At 40.5% G+C, this 22,525-nt stretch overlaps 1 protein-coding gene across 3 annotated transcripts in view; it reads right to left on the bottom strand.

Annotated features, from left to right (window-relative positions):
* STIM1 (stromal interaction molecule 1) overlaps positions 1-22,525 on the bottom strand; it is a 240,585-nt gene that overhangs the window by 39,551 nt on the left and 178,509 nt on the right. For all 3 annotated transcript variants that reach the window (XM_011993720.1, XM_011993722.1, XM_011993721.1), the window contains exons 4-5: positions 3,462-3,573; positions 24-139 (exon numbers count right to left, since the gene is read on the bottom strand). In XM_011993720.1, the coding sequence (XP_011849110.1) occupies positions 24-139; positions 3,462-3,573 (228 nt within the window). The remainder of the gene's footprint in view (positions 1-23; positions 140-3,461; positions 3,574-22,525) is intronic.

Raw genomic sequence — 22,525 nt, 5'->3', positions numbered from 1 at the left:
GCCCTTCTCAACACAAGACTCACAGAGAGGAGGCCCGAAGAGCACTGTATCCAGGGCCTTCAACTGCAGCTTCTGCCGATGACTCCGGTCTGTCATCTTCAGCACAGTCCCTGTCATTGTGGTGTTGGTGACAGCTAGCCTGTTGAGGCAAAGAGTAGCAGATCAGTTCGCTGCCAGTAAAGCCAGGAAGGATCCTGGTAGGATTACCCGCCTCCTCCAGGAACACTTCTGGCTCTTGGTGATTGCTCCCCTCTGTACTCTAGAACAGAGTCTATACCAGTTGGGTCTCAACAGAGTGTATGGAGGGACACATAACATTTACCAAGAACTTGTTCAGCCCTCTCCCCATATCCACCAACTTCTAAGCACGCTATCCTCTAAGGATTACCTGTCTGTAACCATTCCCACACCCAACTAAATTTTCTGTTGTGCTTCTCCTTCCAGGGTTTATCTTCTATATATTGTCCCCACCTCCCACCACTTATAAATGCATTTCCTGTGCAGCCCAGGTCAAACTGTCATGTCATATGACCCAGTGATTCCAGGACTTATGAATTATCCTAAACTCACTGTCATTATATATAAACCTGCTCATGTGCTATTGAAATGAAATACAGAAAAGGAAAAAAATTTTTTAATCACTGGTGACAAAAATGGAATTAGTCCTGTTAGCTTGTATTTGAGTCACTGCAATACAAGTTACCTCCAATAAAATTACTGTAACTTTTTATGACCTCCACCCATACTGTCAGTGATAACTATAATAAGAGAAAGCCTGTAAACAAGAAAATGACCTAGGAAAAATGGAACTTTGTTTCTCTTCTGCTGGAACACAGTGGATATAAAAGGAGAGGGGTAAAGGATATGAAAGGTTGAAAACCACTGGTCTAAGTCCCACAAGTAAGCACTTAATTCTATACTACTCTATAAGGTTTGTGCTCTTTTCTGATGCATATCTTTATTTCCCCAGCTAGAAAAGAAGCTTCTGACAGCACAGTGTGATTATACTCCTGTCGGAGCACGCAGGAACAGCTACTTCCTTCTCTGGCCTTGGAAAGCAATCAAGCCCACCAATAAGAGAGGCAGTGAGGCACTGTGATGGGGAGTGGGAGTGGTCAGGAGATCTGTCTTCTCATTTCAGCTCTACTAGTGACTCACTTGTCTGATCATAAGTTGCTTTGTTACTCCCCCAGGACCTCAGTTTCCTACTGTGTAAACTTATATAAAATCAGATGCTTCCTACAAGCCTGGGAGTTCTTGGGGTTCCTCTTTAAAACACTTCTGCCAGATGTGCTGCAGTTTGTCTGACTAATGAGAATAAACATTGTCATCTTTTCTACAGTCTATTTCTCAAAGACACCTATGAACTGGAATGCTATCTATTTGTAAGCAATGAAAGAAATGAGAAAGGAGGTAACATTGACTAAGCAACTACTGTGTGTCTGATACTTTACATACAATACCTCATTCAGTCCTCACAACAACCTTAAGAACTCAGTTCCATTATTAGTGCCACTTTCTAGATAAGAAAACGGAGACTTAGAGTTGAGTAACTTGCCCAAAGTCACAAACAAGTAAGTGGCAAAGCCAGAGGATGAACTCAAATCTGCTAGATTATTCTCATTATACCATGTGAGCTAATGATGGGCCTAGAACCACCCTACTCCACCCCAAGCACTGAAGGCCCCATGCTTCCTGCTATCACTAAGGTGCCACAGCTTGGCATCCCCTACATCTGTGCCCAGCCTGGCTGGACCTGGTCTTGGCTCTAATTCTAGCCACAAAAAAGCTACGTGAACCGATGACCTGAGAACTGACTTCTTATTCTATGCTTTGCAGTTTTAATCCAAGCCAAAGATAACCCCCATGAGGAAAATGGTACGGGGATCCACAAAGCAATATTGCTATTTCTATGGGTAGCAAGAAAGACACCTAAATCCTGGATCTTAGTGGCCAATCATCTACTTCTCCATTAAACATGGAGTTCCTCAAGTCAGGGGTCTGGTCTAATGCATCTCTTTGTCCTCTGGGCCCACCAAAGGGCATGGCACATGATAGGTGCTTAGTGAAGTTTTGTAAAATAGAACTAAACTGAATATTGAAAGGAAACCTATCTTTAACCACATGGCACAAGAGGAAGATGCAGTGAAAAAAAGCAAGGCATTTAGAACAAGACAGACCTGGGTTCAAATCCCAGCTCTGACACTTACCAGCTTGGATAAATTATAAAATATTTGAGATTCAGTTTGCTCACCCAAAAGTTGGGATACTCTTCCTCCCAGAGTTGTGAGAATCAACTGAAATAATAGGTAGGAAAGCACTCTATAAAGGGAGGTACAAACATTAAGATTATTACTCTCTCCAGAGTAGGGAGAAGCTGTGAAGAAGAGGCTGCAGGCAGCAGAGGAGGGAACAGCCAGCTCAGCTAGGCCTGGACAGCAGTGCTCGGTAGCTCTGTGGCTGGAGACTGCACAGTGTGGGCATTCCAAGAGCTTCACCTTCCCCTTTCCCCTTTGCTGAAGCTGAAAACCAGATGCACCTACATAATAAGATGACAGATTATACATAATCAGCACTTACCAGATAGTAAGCCCTTTGAGGGCAAGGGCAGGTTGTTGTCATCTTTATCCCCAGCACCCAGCACAAGTGCTTGGCACAGAGCAGGTACCCAGTAAATATTTGTTGGATGAATAAGTAAATGGATTAATGACTGAATGACATATGGCACTAGTTTGACATTACAAGAAGTCCAAGCAGTACTCCATTCCTCCCCCCATTCCCAGCCCAAGCCTTACCATATTGAGTGTGTAAAGGAGGCAAAGAGTCATGAAACAACAGCTGTTGGAGTCATCCCAGAGATGAGGCTGGGGCCAATGGCAATCAACCTCTCCTCTGTACCATTTTTATTATAAATAAGCTGCATATGGATAACCCAGGGAAGGCTAAAAGAGCCCTGAGGCTCCCAGGTGATAAAAGAGGCAGCTGCTTGGAGCGTGGGGGAAAAAAAAAAAAAAAAAAGAAACATCAACAGGGTTTGATGTATACCAAGATTCAAATCTCAGTTTTGCCCCTAACTAGTCATGTTTGTGACCTTAGAAAAGTTACTTAACCAGTTTCATCATCTATATACAATAATACCCACCTTACAGGACTGATGTAAGAATTAAATGAGATACTGTATATAGTGTTGAGTAGAATGTCTGGCATGTCCTAAGCACTAGTAAATGGCAGCTATTAGTACTATTCCCAGGATTGACAGGACTATTAAAGAACAGAGTGGATGCAAAGTGCCCATCATACTTTATAGCAAGTGCACAACAGACGTGAGAAGAGGCAAGATCTATAGACGCTGCCCTGAAAAGGGCAGAACCTCACTTAACTGGCCAGAGCAACCTGAAGGCAGGCCCACTCCAGCCCACTCCCCATACCCTCAAGAGAGAAAAACCCAGTCCCCTCCTGACCTTGGCATGGCATGGCCACTGAGCTGCAGCTTCCGGAAGGTCTCCTCATACTGAGGCAGCTCCACATATGTGATCAGCCACTGTACCACCTCATCCACGGTCCAATTGTATACTGTGAAAAGAGACAAGCAAAGTCATGACTCTAGAATGCCAAGCACTGCTTGCATTTATTGTCATATTGACCTTAATATTTACCACATTTGTGTGTGTTTAATATCTCTCTGTCCCATAAAATACTAAGTATGAAAGGAGTATACACTCTGAGTTTATTTATATGAAATCCTAGAAAAGACAAATCTATAGTGATAGAAAGCAGATAAACGGTTAGCTGGAGCCAGGAAGGGAGCTGCAGGGAAAAATCATAAATGCAATTTTATAAGGTGATGGATATATTCTATATTTTGAATGTGGTGGTGGTTACACAAATGATAACACCTGTCAAAATGCATCAAACTGTACATTTAAAATAGGTGTATCTTCTTTTATGTAAATTATAACTCAATAAATTTGATTTTGGTATATTTTTAAACTGTTGTGACCAGGGTTGAGAATCAACTATCCGTCCATTCATCTATCCAGCTATTCAACTGAGCATTCATAAGTGGACTAGTTAGTGCCAAGCCTGGAGGAAGTTAGTTCCCAATCCAGTGGAAGAGATCAAAAGCTAAACAGCATAAGTGAAGCACAGATTCTGATAAAGAAAAATACATAGAGCACAGAGAAGAAAGGAAATAACTGCCTAGGGGATCAGGTACAGCCTCAGAGAAGATGATGTATTGCAACATAAAGGATTAGTAGAAGCTTATCTGAAATATTTCATGAGTGTGAGGGGAGGAAGGCACTCAATACAGAATGAAGACAGGTGCAAAAGAAAAGATGTGAAATTTGATGTGCGTGAAACAGCAGTCCCCAACCTTTTTGGCATGAGGGACTGGTTTCATGGAAGATGATTTTTCCACAGACCTGGGCAGGGAGATGGTTTCAGGATGAAACTGTTCCACCTAGATCATCAGACATTAGTTAGATTCTCATAAGAAGCATGTAACCTAGATCCCTCACACGTGCAGTTCACAATAGGGTTCGCAGTCCTATGAGGATCTAATGCCACTGCTGATCTGACAAAAGGTGGAGTTCAGGCAGTAATGCTCCCTCACCCACCACTCATCTCCTGCTGTGCAGCCCAGTCCCTAACGGGCCATGGACTGATACGGATCCGTGGTCCAGGGGTTGGAGACCCCTGGTCTAGAATATAGAATATATGGCAGGTAGTAGCAGAAGAAAGTTGAAGCCACGTCACAAAGGGTCTTGACTACCATGCTAAGATAGCTACTAGTATTGTCCTGGGATAAGCCTAACTCAGGTTGCTCTGGCCAGTTAGGTGAGGCCCAACCCTTTTCAAGACAGAATCTATAGACTTCTCCTCCTCTCACATCTATTGTGTGCTTAGTATAGAGCACACTGGGCACTTTATACCATTCTCTTATTTGATGCTATTTACAGTTGCACTGTCCAAGCAGTAGCAGCCAGCAGCCACAGTGGATATTTAAATTTAAATTTATTAAAATTAAATAAATTAAGAATTCAGTTCCTCAATGGCACTAGCCACACTTCAAGTGCCCAATAGCTAGATGTGGCTAATGGCTACCATATTGGACAGCATAAACTATAGAACATTTCCATCACTGTAGAAAGTTCTATTAGACAGCACTGGTAAAGATAATTTAATATAGGCCGGGAGCGGTAGCTCATGCCTGTAATCCCAGCACTTTGAGAGGCCAAGGTGGGAGATCGCTTGAACTCCAGAATTCAAGACCAGCCTGGGCAATACAGTGTGACCCTGTCTCTATTAAAATTTTTTTTTTTAATTAGCCAGGTGTGGTGGTGCACACCTAGAGTCCCAGCTACTCAGGAGGCTGAGGTGGGAGGATCACTTGAGCCTGGGAGATTGAGGCTGCAGTGAGCCATGATCATGCCACTGCACTCTAGCCTGGGTGACAGAGTGAGACTGTTGCAAAACAAATTAAAAAAAGATAATTTATGGCCAGGCAGTGGTTCACAACTGTAATCCCAGCACTTTGGGAGGCCAAGGCAGGTGGATCATCTGAGCTCAACATGGCGAAACCTCATCTCTATTAAAAATACAAAAATTAGCCAGGCATGGTGGCGCATGCCTGTAGTCCCAGCTACTCGGGAGGCTGAGGCAGGAAAATCGCTTGAACTTGGGAAGCAGAGGTTGCAGTGAGCCGAGATCGCATCACTGCACTTCAGCCTGAGTGACAGAGCAAGACTCCATCTCAAAAAAAAAAAAAAGGTAATTTACTATTGAAGTGTTTTGATTCTATATTTATATTTTGGAAATAAGCTAAAAGTAAAGAACACAAGTATATTCTGGATCATCTAGATATATAAGAATACAGGCTCTCAACTTCAGTGCTCATGTTGCATTTGTGTTTATAAGTGTGTTGATGCAAAATAGTTATTACAATGACACAGTTCACCTTTAAACAATGCAGGTTTTAACTGCCTGGGTCCATTTATACATGAATTTTATACATGGATTTTTTTTCAATAAAAGGTATACTGAGTGTGTCTGCTTCTCCTGCCTCCCTTCCTACCTTCTCTATCTTTTCTGCTTCTGCCACCCCTGAGACAGCAAAACTAAGCTCTCTTCTTTGTCCTCCTCCTCAGCCCACTCAATATGAAGATGAGGATGAAAACCTTTATGATGATCCACTTCCACTTAATAAACTGTAAATATGTTTTCTCTTCCTTATGATTATCTTAATAACATTTCCTTTTCTGTTACTTTGTTGCAAGAATACAGAATATAATGCATATAACATATAAAATATGTGCTAATAGGCTGTTTATGTTATTGGTAAGGCTCTGGTCAACGGTAGGCTATTAATAGTTCAATTTTGAGGGAGTCAAAAGTTATAAGTGGATTTCTGACTATATGGGGGAAAAGGGACAGTCAGCACCCCTAAGCCCTGTGTTGTTAAGGCTCAACTGTATTTCCCTGGAATTTTAGGACATAATGTACTTCATAACAATAAAATATCTCAATTTTAAATTTTAATACAAAAGAACCCAGAGGTCAAACTGATGTTTTTACATAAAATATACATTCATAATTGCAATTCAAATTTTTACCCACTAAAAGATATAAACCACCAAGAACTGTCCCAATTGGTGCATCCCCAGAGAGACTAATGTAGTATCACAGGATCACCTATTATGATCTATCTGATAGCACTATAATGAACATGGGTCACTTTTGCCACCAAGCATCCACTTCCCTTTTTGGTGACAACAGTATTCTGAATTTGTATTAACAGAACCACTCCTCCCTTGCTCTCAGCTAATATGCTTCAAGTAAAGCTAAATCAACCTCTAAAAATAGAGTATGTAACCCAAGCTAAACCAATCAATATCTTCCATCTTTCTGCCCATACTGCTTAGTTCAGGGATGAGTACATAACTCAAGTCAAGGCTGAAGAAACTGAATTCTAAAATTTTTGTTTAGCCTATAGGGGATATGCTTGCTCTTCCACTATACTGGTGTCTGGGATAAAATGATCCTGCACTATAATGTTAATAACAACAATAATAATAATAATAGTAATACAAGCCACCTCTTATATAGCTTACTCTATGAGAGTATTGTTCTAAGTACCTCACATATATTAACTCACTAATCTTCATCATTTTCATATGAAGTAGATATCCCATTTTATCCCCATTTTAAGAATGAAGAAACTAAAGCACAGAAAGGTTATATAACTTTCCCAAAGTTACCCAGCTAGGAATTGGGAAAGCCAAGATTTGGTCTAAGGCAGTCTGGCTCCATCATTCATGTTCTAAGCGTGTGTGTGTGTGTGTGTGTGTTTGGGGGGAGGTTGTATGATGCTGCTGGAAGCCTTCATACAGAGGAAAAGCTGAGTCAAGATCCAGATGACAGGTCATGCACAGTGACTCACACCTGTCATCCCAGCACTTTGGGAGACTGAGGTGGGAGGATCACTTGAGCTCAGGGGTTTGAGATCAGCCTGGGCAACACAGAGAGACCACATATCTACAAAAAATAAAAAAAAAAATTAGCCAGGTGTGGTGATGCGAGTCTGTGGTCCCAGCTATTCAGGAGGCTGAGGTGGGAGGATGGCTTGAGCCTGGAAGGTCAAGGTTGCAATAAGCTGCGATCATGCCATTGCACTCCAGCTTCGGCAACAGAGTGAGACCCTGTCTCAAAAAAAAAAAAAAGAAAAAAAAATCCAGCTGATATAATTTAAGCCCTGAGTCAGATCATGCCTGTAGAAATCCCTATTCATAGATATTTCAGTTTTGTGCAACAAGTACATTTTCCCTTTTGCTTGTATCAGATTGAAAGGATTTTCTGTCAAAACAGGAACCAACTCTAACTGAAACAACTGAGTGGTCATTTGCAACATGGCAAATTGCATCATCACCATACATGCAGCACTAGAACTACTGATTCCTCAATATTATAATGTGATGTTTTTAATGAATAGTCATAAAAAGTAGCCTTTTAAAACAATTTTTAGGCCGGGTATGGTGGCTCATGCCCGTAATCCCAGCACTTTGGGAGGCCGAGGTGGGTGGATCACCTGAGATCAGGAGTTCGAGACCAGCCTGACCAACATGGTGAAACCCCATCTCTACTAAAAGTACAAAAATTAACTGAGCGTGGTGGCGGGCGCCTATAATCCCAGCTACTCAGGAGGCTGAGGTAGGAGAATTGCTTGAACTTAGGAGGTGGAAGTTGCAGTGAGCCAAGATCATGCCATTGCACTCCAGCATGGGCAACAGAACGAGACTCTGTCTCAAAAAAAATAATAATAACAATAATAATAATTTTTTATATCTGTATTGTGTTTAAACATACAGAAAGCAAATTTATCTCTATACTTTGTTAAAAGTCAATTATGAAGGAATAGAAGTGACTTAATACAAAATACACAAGGAATACATTCCAGCCCAGTGAAGGTCAAATGAGATCATGAATCAAAGTTTCATGTAGCTTAAATAAAGAAAAATGGTGGGAGAAATGAGTCATCACATGGTACCCAGCAATACAGACATGCTGAACTTAAAAGAGCCTGGAAACAACTGATTTTCAGCCAAAAAGCATAATTTTATTGGATCTGAGGTTTACTTTTACTTAAAGTATAAACCTGTTTTTGTTTACACTTATATACAAATTTTATACAGTGACTTAAACTTTGTTTTATGTTTGTATATACTTAAATAACATTATAATAAAAAATAATTTAAGTCAGCACTGCCGGTCCAAGATGAATTATTTACCTTAAAAGGAATTTGTACATTCTTCAAGTTTGAAAACTACTGCTGTAAGCAGCAAGAAGCCAAAAAAGTTTTGAAGTTGAATGATATGCTGAGATTCATCACTGTCCTCTCGTAAGATCCGTATCTTTTTTCTTTGAAGAGACAGGTCTTGGTCAGGGGCAGTGGCTCAACACCTGTAATCCCAACACTTTGGGAGGCTGAGGTGGGCAGATGATGAGGTCAGGAGATAGAGACCATCCTGGCCAACATGGTGAAACCCCGTCTCTACTAAAAATACAAGAAAATTAGCTGGGCGTGGTGGTGCGCACCTGTAGTCCCAGCTACTTGGGAGGCTGAGGTAGGAGAATCGCTTGAACCCAGGAGGTGGAGGTTGCAGTGAGCTGAGATCACACCATCACACTCCAGCCTAGGTGACAGAGTGAGACTCCATCTCAAAAAAAAAAAAAAAAAAAGACAGAGACAGGTCTTGCTCTGCCACCGAGGCTTGAGTGCAGTGGCATGGTCACAACTCACTGCAGCCTTGAACTCCTGGGCTCAAGAGATCCTCCTGCCTCAGCCTCCTGAGTAGCTAAGACTACAGGCATGTACTACTACCATGCCAGGCTAACTCTTTCTTTGTTTTTGTTTTTGTCTTTGTCTTTGTTTTTTTGAAAAAGAGTCTTGCTCTGTCACCTAGGCTGGAGTGCAGTGGTGTGATCTCAGCTCACTGCAGCCTCTGCCTCCCAGGTTCATGTGATTCTCCTGCCTCACCATCTGGAGTAGCTGGAATTACAGACACATGCCACCACACCCAGCTAATTTCTGTATTTTCAGTACAGATAGGGTTTCACCATGTTATCCAGGTTAGTCTCAGACTCCTGACCTCAAGCGATCCTCCCACCTCAGCCTCACAATTGTGAAGTGCTGAGATTACAGATGTGAGCCACTGTGCCTGGTCAAATTCTTTTACTTGTTGTAGAGATAGGGTCTCCCTATGTTGCCAAGGCTGGTCTAGAACTCCTGGTCTCTGGCAATCCTCCAGCCTCAGCCTCCCAAAGTGATAAGATTATAGGCATGAGCCACCAGACCTAGTCTAATTTCCCTTTAATAGGCAGAAAACATTGAAGGCATGGAATATGTCCTATTCATTTTGCTCATCCATTGTTTCTGAACTAAGAGCTTCATATACAGTGGCATCAATAAGAACTACTCTAAATGAGGGGTTCCAAACATGATTTGATGTGGGCCTCAAAACAACAACAAAACCTCCTTAGAAAAATATACAGCTCACATGGATAAGTAACTTCTGAAATGCTTGTCAAAAAACAGGCATTTGGTCAGACATGGTGGCTCATGCCTATAATCCCAGCACTTTGGCAGGCTGAGGCAGGAGGATCACTTGAGGCCAGGAATTTGAGATGAACCTAAGCAACACAGCAAGACCCCAACTCTACAAAAGAAAAATGAAAAAATTAGCCAGGCATAACGGCAAATGCCTGTAGTCCCAGCTACTTAGGAGGCTGAAGTGGGAGGATAACTTGAGCCCAGGAGTTCAAGGTTGCAGTGAGCCATGACTGCACCACTGCACTCCAGCCTGGGCAGCAGAACGAGACCCTGTCTCAAAAACAAACAAAACAAAACAAAACAAACAAAATCAGGCATTCCTCTCAGCCCAGCATGGGATGCAAAGCAGATAATCAGAAAGACAACCTGAATAAAATAAAGTTCAAGGCAAAAATGCTCCTATTTCTTAATGTCCTCAAGAAGATGCTGGAGTTCAGAAGGAAAGCTCTGAAGCTGAGTGCCTTTGGGGGAAGATTAGACTATTTGCAGAGGCATGGCAGGTGAGAAGGGAAAGGTGGCAGGGGAAGGAAATGAGGCAGACACAGTGTGTCCAGGAATGCATCCTAGAAGACAAGATACTAGAAGCTTAAGTGAAGGGTGCTTAGTCAGTGCTTGGTTAAATTTCTAATTCCCAGACTAGAATATGTTGGAAGAAAAAGATAAATTAATTTCCAAGACATACCGTTGAGAAAAGAAGGATGACAGAGCTGGGATTAAATTAGTGTTGAGGGGTGGCGCGTGCCTGTGATCCCAACTACTTGGGAAGCTAAGGCATGAGAATCACTTGAACCCAGGAGGCAGAGCTTGCAGTGAGCTAAGACCGTGCCACTTTACTCCAGCCTGGCGACAGACTGAGGTTGTCTCAAAAAAAAAAAAAAAAAAAGGTAGCTCACACCTGTAATCCCAGTACTTTGGGAGGCCGAGGTGGGTGGATCACTTTGAGGTCAGGAGAGTTTGAGACCACCCTGGCCAACATGGTGAAACCCTGTCTCTACTAAAAATACAAAAATTAGCCAGGCATGGTGTCACATGCCTGTAATCCCAGCTACTTGGGAGGCTGAGGTGGAAGGCTCACTTGAACCCAGGAGGCGGAGGTTGCAGTGAGCTGAGATCTCACCACTGCACTCCAGCCTGGGCAACAGAGCAAAACTCCGCCTCAAAAAAAAAAAAAAGGTGTTGAGGGATGGACTTGGTGGCTCATGCCTATAATCCCAGCACATAGGGAGGCTGAGACAGGTAGATTGCTTGAGCCCAGGAATTCAAGGCCAACCTGGGAAACAAGACAAAACCCATCTCTAAAAAAAAATACCAAAAAATTAGGCAGGTGTGGTAGTACATGCTATAGTCCTAGCTACTCAGGAGGCTGAGGTGAGAGGATCACTTAAGCCTGGAAGACAGAGGTTGCAGTAAGCCGAGATTGCAACACTGTACTCCAGCCTGGGTGACAGAGCAAGATCTTGACTCAAAAAAAAAAAAAAAAAAAAAATGCTGAGGGAAGTTAAACGGACTAGAATATATTATTCCTGAAAATGAATATACATCCTAATGCATTGCAGATGTTATCATTTACTACGGTCTGGAGTGTCAGGTAATGAAGGCATAAGAGAGTGACACACAGATATGAGGCAGACAGACAAGTGCTAGCCTGTAAAGTGCAGAGAACAACATATTCCTGCCACTGCTGCCAAGGGAACTCGACCTCATCCAGCACAAAGGGGCCTTTCTGCCTGGAGTATAGTGGAAAGAAGGCTACTTTTTTATTGCTAGAAGGCCTGAGGCCAGCAGTGCATCAAGGGCCTTTTGTCTACTGGGAGGATGCCTTGATACAAGTCTGGGCATAGAATCTTGGCATGCAGAAACTCCCCTATCAACACCCTACACCACAGTGGTGACAGGCAGAAGTCACTCTAGACAAGGGTTTCTGAGCCACTGCACCAATGACATTTGAGATGAGATAATTCTTCATTGTGGAGGCTGTCCTATGCATTGCAGGATGTTTAACGACATAGATGCCAGTAACATGCTGCCAATCATGACAATTAAAAAATGTCTCCAGATATTGTTCAGTGTCCCATGGAAGGGAAAAACTGCCCCTAGCTGAGAACCACTGCTCTAAGCACTGCATTAAGTGAGGCACACGGTCTCTAAGGGGGCCAATACACTCCACTGAAGATGGACTCTAGAATAATCAGCTCCTATATAGCTAAGTTGTAGGGGAAAAGGATAATAACTTCACCATGTCAGACCAAACCTTAAGATGGTTTTGGTTTGTTTGTTGTTGTTGTTGTTTTTATCTGTATATATCATTCTGTTACCTAGGCAGATGCCCTATCTAGGTAGCGTTTGGCAGTATGGTGTCCACCTGGAGTCACTATAGTCTGAACAAAACGAGCCAGGATGAGCTGCATCCTCTATAACATCTGTATCTCAGATAGCAACCCTGAGTTTCAGCATGAAGATCTCATTCAAAAGACCAGCTGATATATCAGGGCTTCCTGTCCACAAGGTTCAAGCACCTAAAAGTTAAAAGTCTTGTTCTGTTTTCTCACTCCAAAAGAGAAAATGGGAAGAATCCCTGGGCCAGAGTGAGGAAGAAGGCAACAGCAAGTACAGAGAGCTGTGGCTATCAGTGACAGGCTGCAGAATTTGGCAAAGAGAGCTTACTACAGATACAGACTCCAAATGACTCATATGTCCAAATCCCAGTAGGACATGCAAGCGAGAGCCAATGTCCTAACGTCATAAGTCTCCCATTCCCTGAGCCTGTCCATGTGGCCCCTAGCCAGATCAAAGACTACATCTCTGGGCAAAATGACAAACAATGCTACACCCAATCAGAGAAGGCTAACCCCTGGAGTTCTACACAACAAACCATCCTTCATAAGAGAGACATACAGGGTGACTTAACGCTAATCTTTTTTTTTTTTTTTTTTTTTTTTTGAGATGTACTCTCACTATGTCGCCAGACTGGAGTGCAATGGTACAATCTCAGCTCACTGCGACCTCCGCCTCCCAGGTTCAAGCGATTCTCCTGCCTCAGCCTCCCAAGTAGCTGGGATTACAGGCAAGTGCCACCATGTCTAGCTAATTTTTGTATTTTTAGTAGAAACAACGTTTCACCATGTTGGCCAGGATGGTCTCGATCTCCCGACCTCGTGATCCGCCCACTTCGGCCTCCCAAAGTGCTGGGATTACAGGCATGAGCCACCAGTCCTGGCCATCTCCAATCTTTTTAATGACATAATCTACCTGTAAAAAAGCTTTGTACACACATTGCCAATATATGTACATGTGTTTATAAATTAGATTCATTTACTAACATTAGATAGACTGTAAAACATACATAAAAATTAAACAATGAGTTAAAAATAAGTACAATATAAATACAACCTCTAGTATCTTCTTCAAATGAACAAATGATGGCAATCTGTGGGTCCTGGATCACTTCTTGTCCATCTTATCCGTATTTATGTTTTCTCACTAAAAGTATCACTTACCCCCACAGACTTCTTATGGAGGTAAAGGGGGAAGGTATAAAAAAATTAAAAAGTACTTATGACACATATCCACAAAGAATCCCAGAAACTGATGTCCAGTTAGCATCTTGGGTAGCAAAGATATACTCTGGTCTCCACACTATGTTTTATAGATAGGAACGGACCTTTTATGTTTGAGAACAATTTTCATGTAAAAATCAATAAAACCTCCTGTTTTATTCTGAGGTAGCTACAAAAACTAAAGTTATTAAAGACTGCCAAACCACTGGCATTTTAGAACACTGATTTTTTATTTTAGGATATATTACAAAAAACACTAATTTGAACCTGGAAGACCTTGTCTATCCTATCTGCCATGAACTAGCTTGTGTAAATCACTTAACCATTATAAACCTCAATTTCCCCTTCTGTAAAGTATTCATTTTGTTATTCAACAAGCATTTATTTCGTTCTATTCTGAGACCACGCACTGGGAATAGAGCAATGATCAAGAGGGCGATCCCTACTCCCATGTAGCTTACAATTTAGCAATATCTGTCTCCCAGAGTTGTTGAATTAAATGAGTTAATGTGTTTGAAGATGCCTAGGATTTAATACAAACTCAGTAGTAATTTTTTCTTCATATGTACCTTCATTCAAAAAGGGGTAAATATTAAGGACTGGTCAGAATCTGGATGGACAGAGATGCAGATCTGCCAGAAGAAAGAATCATGAACAAAGACAAAGAGCTGTAAGATATGAAGCATGCTCAGAGAACACTGACTCTAGTTTGTCTGGAGTTCAAGAGTTATATATACGGTCAAGGAGAATGAGGTATTGCTGACACCAAATGACAAAGGTCCTTGAAAACAAGTGGTCTCAAACGCCAAAATAATATATTCATTAGGGGGGAAAAACATTTATTGAGCAGCTACTACTTGCCAGGCACCACTCTAGAAGGTAAAGATACAACAACACACAAAACAGAGTCACAGATCCCACGGTGCTTATATTCTGGTGGAGAGAGACAATGTAAAACACTATAAACAAATAATTATATGTCAGGTGGTGAAAAGTATAATGAAAAACAATTAAGCCATAAGGGGTTAAGGGGATAAAAAATAGTCCTATATTGTATGAGGTCAGATCAGGGAAGGCCTCTCCGATGAAGTGATATTTGAGCAGAAAATGAAATAAAAGGTGCGACCCATGTGGACATTTAGGGGAAGGGCATACCAGGCAGAAGGAACAGTATTACTCCCTAGCACTTGAGCTATAGCAATACATCCAGGGATGTGCCAAGGCAAACACTTGGCCTTGGCCAATCTTTTCTCTTGCCAGGAAAGGAATAAGTAATAGTAAATTGATTCCTGAATCAGTATCTTTTCCCATAGTGGACCTGTGGTGCCTCCAGACGAAGCCCTCATCTACTTTTGTGGTTTCAAATCCACATCTCAAGAGAATGAGGTCTGGCAGGAAGGTTGCCAGTACTTTCTTTGCCCCTGCTTCACACAGCTGTTAGTCGGTCACTTAGCCTTTAGTCAGCCAGTCAGATATAGCACAGTGGTTAAGAATGTGAGCTTTGGCCAAGCACGGTGGCTCACACCTATAATCCTAATACTTTGGGAGGCCAAGGCAGGAGGATCATTTGAGGCTAGGAGTTCAAGACCAGCCTGGGCAACAAAGTGAGACCTCGTCTTTACAAAAAAAAAAACACAAAATTAGCTGTGTGTGATGGCACGCACCTATAGTCCCAGCTACTTGGGAGGTTGAGGTGGGAGGATCACCTGGAGTTGAGGCTAGAATGAGCCAAGATTGTGCCACTGTACTCCACCCTAAGTGATAGAGAAGATCCTGTCTCAAAAAACAAAAAACAAAAAAAACAAAAAAAAAAGAAAGTGAACTTTGAAACCAGGTGTCTTGATTTGAATTTGCAATTTGCCACTTACTAGATGTAAGACCATGGGCAAATTACTTAATCTTTTGTGCCTCATTTTTTTCACCACCAAAATGATGAAAATCAGAGTTTTCACACCACAAAAATGTAGTAAAGGGAAGCTCCTAGCATACTGTAATTGTAAAAAAAATCATCTATGATTATTATCACCATTCATTTATTCATTCATTCACTAAGCTTATATTGGCTTCTACTCTAGCAGGTAAAGGATGAGTTAACCAGCACAGAGGTGAATCTGCATGAACTCCATCCTCAAGGGCTCTCTTCTAGAGAGGGGAATATACAAGGAAACAAATGAATATAATATAGTGTGATAAATGCTAGGTCACAGGGATATATAAGGTAATGTGGTAGCACATAGAAAGGAGTGACTGACAGAATCAGAAAAGGCATCACAAAACCCAGCTTCTTATTTTTCTACTCTGGATAACAGCGCTCCAAGGCAGCTATGAAATCCTTCCAAAGTGGCCCTTCCTAAAGATAGTGTGTGACCTGGAACTGTGAATTGTCTCTTTAAGTAGCTTCCTTCGGGTTCCCACTAGCACTTATCTGGAACTACAGTGAGGTAGAAGTCTTCATTTTCTAATCTGATGTCATTATCAAACCCTGAGCCATTGCTGCAAAAATAATCTGGCCGAGGCTTCATGTGATAGGCTCACTAGGCTACTAGGCAAAAACCAGGTCTCCCAGGGCCTAACAGGACATGCTATTAAAGACCACCTATAGAGCAGCTACAAGGTTAGTAGAGCCAGGTTAGAGAAGTCTGACAGCATGGCTGCAGAGTAGTAAGAGAACCTAGGAGCTCTGAAATGCTGGGTAGGCCAAACAACTTATCTAAGATCACACAATCAAACAGCCAAGGACACATTTTTGTGTGCTGCATTCCTACTCTGGGCCAGGCCCTGTGCTAAGTATTAAGAGATAAAATCATATAAAATGCTGCACTCCAGCAGTCTGATGGGAAAACAGACAGTGGAACAGATCTTTGCATTTAGTGTGCTAATGGCTGTGAAGAGATAGGGGCTGTGGGAACACAGAAGAAGATACCTAACTTAGCCTGTGGTTTTCAGGGAAGATGTCTTTTTGTTTGTTTGTTTGTTTTTTGTTTTATTTATTTATTATTATTATTATACTTTAAGTTCTAGGGAGGAAGATGTCTTAAAGAAATGATCAATTGAGTTTCAAACAGATCAACAAAGGAGAAAGATGAACAGAGAAAACAGCATATATGAAAGCACCATGGGATGAAAAAGAATAACATTTCCTAAGAGATGCCAATATAGCACTGCACTTCCAGAGGAGATGTGGTGTGGAATGATGGAAAACAAGTAGATCAGAGAAATAAGCATGGACCTTGTATGCTCAACTCATCTAGCACAATGCCTGGTATATAGAAGGTACTCAGTAAATTTTTAACACAGAAACATTTACATAAATTATAGGAGAAAAACACTACCTTCTGGGGCCAATACCACAAAGGTAGATAAGGAATAACAGACAACTACAGCATTAAAATATAAATAAACTCTCAAGATATAAAATATCATCAGGGCCGGGCACAGTGGCTTACACCTGTAATCCCAGCACTTTGGGAGGTCGAGGCGGGCAGATCATATGAGGTCAGGAGTTCAAGACCAGCCTGGCCAACATGATGAAACCCTATCTCTACTAAAAATACAAAAAATTAGCTGGCCTTCATGGTGTGTACCTGTAGTCCCAGCTACTCGAGAGGCTGAGGCAGGAGAATCGCTTGAACCTGGGAGGCAGAGGTTGCAGTGAGCCAAGATCATGCCACTGCACTCCAGTCTGGGCAAGAGAGTGAGACTCCATCAAAAAATACAATACAATAAAATAAAATATCATCAGATTTTTATTTATGTGTACATATTACTCTTTTCTCCCAGATAAGGTAATTCATTTTGAGATTACAGATGGACATTTAATTTCAATGCATCTGACTAACATCTCACAGATAAACATGAAAAAAAAATCATTGAGATTTTCTTTCTTTTTTTTAGAGATAGGGTTTCGTTCTGTCACCCAGGCTGAAGTACAGTGGCATGATCATAGCTCACTGTAGCCTCAACCTCTGGGGCTTAAGTGATCCTCCCACCTCAGCCTCCCAAAGGGCTGGAATTGCAGGCATGAGTCACCACACAGAGCCAACATTTTCTATAATATTTTTTTCACCAGAAATTACTAAGCTTTTGGTATCTTATTTTGTTGAATCTCAAATGAGACAGCAGTTGTGATGTAAGCTTATTGCTACTCCTACACAAACTGAAGGGTTATCTGACCAATAGGAAAGCCAGTATTTATTCTTTCAAATTAACATATGATTACAATTTATTGCTATACAGGTATTTACTTGTAACATTTTTAACAGTATCTTTATTTCTCCAGCTTCCATTTAAGAATATTTCTTACACCCAGAAATCTAATGTCCTAAACTTGTTTGTTTCATATATGGGGGAAAAATGGGAAACCACTGAAAAATATAAGCAGAGACCTCATCAGATCTGGAACTAAGTGAAAGATACATAGCAGCAGAGCTAGGCTGGGCCAAGAATAACAGTATATGAAGAACAACAGCCCAAGCAAAAGATGATTCAGCTGACACTTCTGTTTCAGGGTAAGCTGAAGTACCAGAGATGGAATTTACCCTCCCTCCTGAATTAAAATTACCCCCCCAAAAAACACAACATATATGAAATAATGGTCTCATCAGACACTGGACATCAGCCTACAGAGGACGATGTTTCTTCAGAGATGCAAAACAAATGAGGGAAATTCTACAATTGCCCCAGCTTATGGACTTGAATTTCCTAGCCACAGTGCAAGGAGTAAAATCTAAGATTGAGAGAGGGAAATGAAAATACACTACTGGAAGCTTCTTATACTACATGTGACATGGTATAAAATCTCTTGAAAGTAGGCCCAGTGCAGTGGCTCACATCTGTAACAACAGCACTTTGGGAAGCTGAGGTAGGTGGATCACCTGAGGTCAGGAGTTCAAGACAAGCCTGACCAACATGGCAAAACCCCGTCTCTATTAAAAATACAAAAATGAGCTGGGTCTAGTGGCATGCACCTGTAATTCCAGCTACCCAGGAGGCTGGGGCACGAGAATCTCTTGAACCCAAGACGCAGAGGTTGTAGTGAGCCAAGATCGCACCACTGCACACCAGCCTGGGTTACAGAGCAAGACTCTGTCTCAAAAAAAAAAAAAGGCTGTGATGAGTTAAAGATACATATTTTTATCTCCTAACGCAACCACTAAAATACCAGATATAGCTAATAAGCCAACAAAGAAGATATAATTGAATTATAAAAAATGCTCAATTAATCCAAAAGAAAGCAGAAAAGGTAGGAAAAGGAATTAAAGAACAGATGGGACGAACAGAAAACAAATAGCAAGATAATGGACTAACCTAAATTATCTTATATTAACAATCATATCAATCATATTTGATTAATCACATTAATGATCACACCAAACATAAATGGTCTAAATAATGCAATTAACAGATATTGTCACATTGCAAAATATACATATATAGATAGGACCCAACTATATGTGCCTATAGGAAATGCACTTTAAATATAAAAATACAAATAGATTAAATGTAGAGGGATGGAAAAAGACATTCCAAACTAACAACAGTCAAAAGACAGCTATATTTTTATCAAAATAGATTTCAGAGCAAAGACTACCACCAAGGATAAAGCAGGTCATTTCATAATGTTGAAGAGGTCAGTTAATCACTAAGAAATAATCATCCTAAATCTTTATGCACCTAGTAACAGAGCTTCAAAACACATGAAGCAGAAACTACCAGGAAAAATAGGTAAATCCACAGTTACAACTGGACACTTAAATACTCCTCTCTAACAATTGATAGAACAAGTAGGCAGGCCGGGTGCACTGGCTCATGCCTGTAATTCCAGCACTTTGTGAGGTTGAGGAGGGCAGATCACTTGAGGTCAGGAGTTCAAGACCAGTCAACATGGTGAAACCCTGTCTCCACTAAAAATCCAAAAACTAGCCAGGCATGGTGGCACACACCTGTAATCCCAGCTACTCAGGAGGCTGAGGCAGGAGAATTGCCTGAACCCAGGAGGAGGAGGTTGCAGTGAGCCGAGATCATGCCATTGCACTCCAGCCTAGGCAACAGAGCGAGACTCCACCTCAAAAAAAAAAAAAAGAAAAAGAAAAAAAAAGATAGAACAAGTAGGCAGAAAATCGACAAAGATATGTAGACTTGAACAATACCATCAACAACATGACCTGATTTTCTCCCATTCTGTAGGTTGCCTGTTCACTCTGATGATAGTTACTTTTGCTATACAGAGGCTCTTTAATTATACCCCATTTGTCAATTTTTGCTTTAGTTGCATTTGCTTTTGGCATTTTTATCATGAAACCTTTGCCTGTGCCTATGTCCTGAATGGTACAGAATGGGAGAAGATGTTTGCAATCTATCCGTCTGACAAAGGTCTAATATCCAGAGTCCTCAAGGAACTTAAACAAATTTACAAAGAAAAAATAAACAACCCCATTAAAAAGTGGGCAAAGGGCGTGAACAGATACTTCTCAAAAGAAGATATTCATGCAACCAACAAACATAGGAAAAAAAGCTCAACATCACTGATCATTAGAGAAATGCAAATCAAAACCACAATGAGATACCATCTCATACCAGTCAGAATGGCAATTACTAAAAAGTCAAGAAACAACAGATGCTGGCAAGGTTGCAGAGAAAAAGGAACACTTTTACACTGTTGGTGGGAATATAAATTAGTTCACCATTGTGGAAGACACTGTGGCGATTCCTCAAAGATCAAGAAGCAGAAATACCATTTGACCCAGCAATCTCATTACTGGGTATATACCCAAAGGAATATAAACCATTCTATTATAAGATAAATGCACATGTATGTTCATTGCAGCACTATTCACAATAGCAAAGACATGGAATCAACCCAAATGCCCATCAATGAAAGACTGGATAAAGAAAATGTGGTACATATATACCATGGAATACTATGCAGCCATAAAAAGGAATGAGATCATGTCCTTTGCGGGGACATGAATAGAGCTAGAAGCTGTTATCCTCAGCAAACTTACACAAGAACGGAAAACCAAACAGTGCACGTTCTCACATGTAAGCGAGAGCTCAATGATGAGAACACATAGACACATCGGGGGGAACAACATACATTGTCAGGGGAGTGGCAGGAGGGAAAGCATCAGGAAGAACAGCTAATGGCTGCAGGGCTAAACACCTAGGTGACGGGATATCTGTGCAGAAAACCACCATGGCACACATTTACCTATATAACAAACCTGCACATGTACCTCGGAACTTAAAAGTTGAAAAAAAAAAAATGCAAAACAACAAAAACAGACCTGATTTACAGTTATAGAAATCTCCACCCAACAGAACAGTTACAAGTGCACATGGAATATTTAACATGATAGACCATGTTGTAGGACACAAAAGAAAAAAATCTTAAAATTTTTTAAAGGATTCAAGTCACATAAGTATGATCTCAGATCACAAGGGAATTAAATTAGAGATCAATAACCAAAAAAGTCTAAAAAAATCTCCAAATATTTGGAAACTAAATAACTTGCTTCTAAATAACTTGTGGAACTAAAGATGTCAAAAAGGAAATATAAAATATTCTGAGCTAAGTGAAAATAGAAGCACAACATTTCATCCAATATAATGATAAACCAATACTGGATGGATCTAAGATCTAAAACAGATTTTAAAGGTATGCATTTCCAGGGCAAAAAGAATCTCTCAAATTAGAACATATTATTAAGGGATACTAAGTTATTGAAGATTGTATCAGGAAAAAAAGTAATAGAACATTTGCCATTAATTGTGTCTTCATTCTAGGTATTTTTATTCTGTCTGTGCTACTAATAAATCAGTTGGAAAAGAGAGGAAAAAAAAACACAATACACCAGAATTTGGGAAATGCCTCTAAAGCAGTAGTTAAGGGAGATTTACAGCACTAAATTCTGTATTAGAAAAGAAGAAAGGTCTCATATTGGTGACCTTAGTTTTCACCTTACCAAACTAAAAAATAAAAGAGCAAATTATACCCAAAGTAGCAGATGAAAGAAAATAATCAAATCAAAGTGGAAATCAATGAAATAGAAACCAGAGAAAAATCAATAAAACCAAACACTGGTTCTGTAAAATTAACAAAGATCTAACATGACCAATCAGTAAAAAAAAGAAGACACAAATTATTAAGATCAGTAATGAGACATTATTACGGATTTTACAGACATTAGAATAAGGGAATTTTATTGACATATGCCAGTAAATTTGACAACACAGGTGAAACAGACAAATTTCTTGAAAGACACAAAGTACCCAAGCTCACTCAAGAAATAGATAGCCTGAACAGCCTTATACCTATTAAAGAAATTGACACTATAATTAAAAACCTTCCCACAAAGAAAACTCTAAGCTCAGTTAGCTTCACTGCTGAATTCTATCAAATATTTAAGAAAAAATAATACCAATTCTACATGAACTCTTCAAAAAAACTTCAGAGGAATATTTCATAATTCATCCTATGAGACAAACATTATCCTCATATCAAAAACAAAGACATTTTAAGAAAACTACAAACCAGTATCTTTCATGAACAAAGACATAAAAATTTAAAACAAAATTTTAGCAAATCTAATCCAACAATATAGTGAAAGAATAATACATTATGACCAAGGGGACTTATCCCAAGAATGCAGGGTTAGCTTTACACTCAAAACTCAGTCACTGTAATTTATCAAATTAACAAACAAACAGAAAAACCATGCAATCATCTCAATAAACACAGAAAACGCATTTGAAAAAAACCAAGCATCTATGCCTGATAAAGACTCTCAGCAAACTAGGAGTAGAGAGGCACTACAAAAACCCCACAGCCAACATTTTATATATTTATATATATATATA

Source organism: Mandrillus leucophaeus, unplaced genomic scaffold (assembly GCF_000951045.1).
Source record: "Mandrillus leucophaeus isolate KB7577 unplaced genomic scaffold, Mleu.le_1.0 Scaffold432, whole genome shotgun sequence".
Classification (NCBI taxonomy): domain Eukaryota; kingdom Metazoa; phylum Chordata; class Mammalia; order Primates; family Cercopithecidae; genus Mandrillus; species Mandrillus leucophaeus.
Note: the sequence above shows the minus strand (reverse complement) of the source record. Positions and strands in the feature narration are given on the sequence as shown.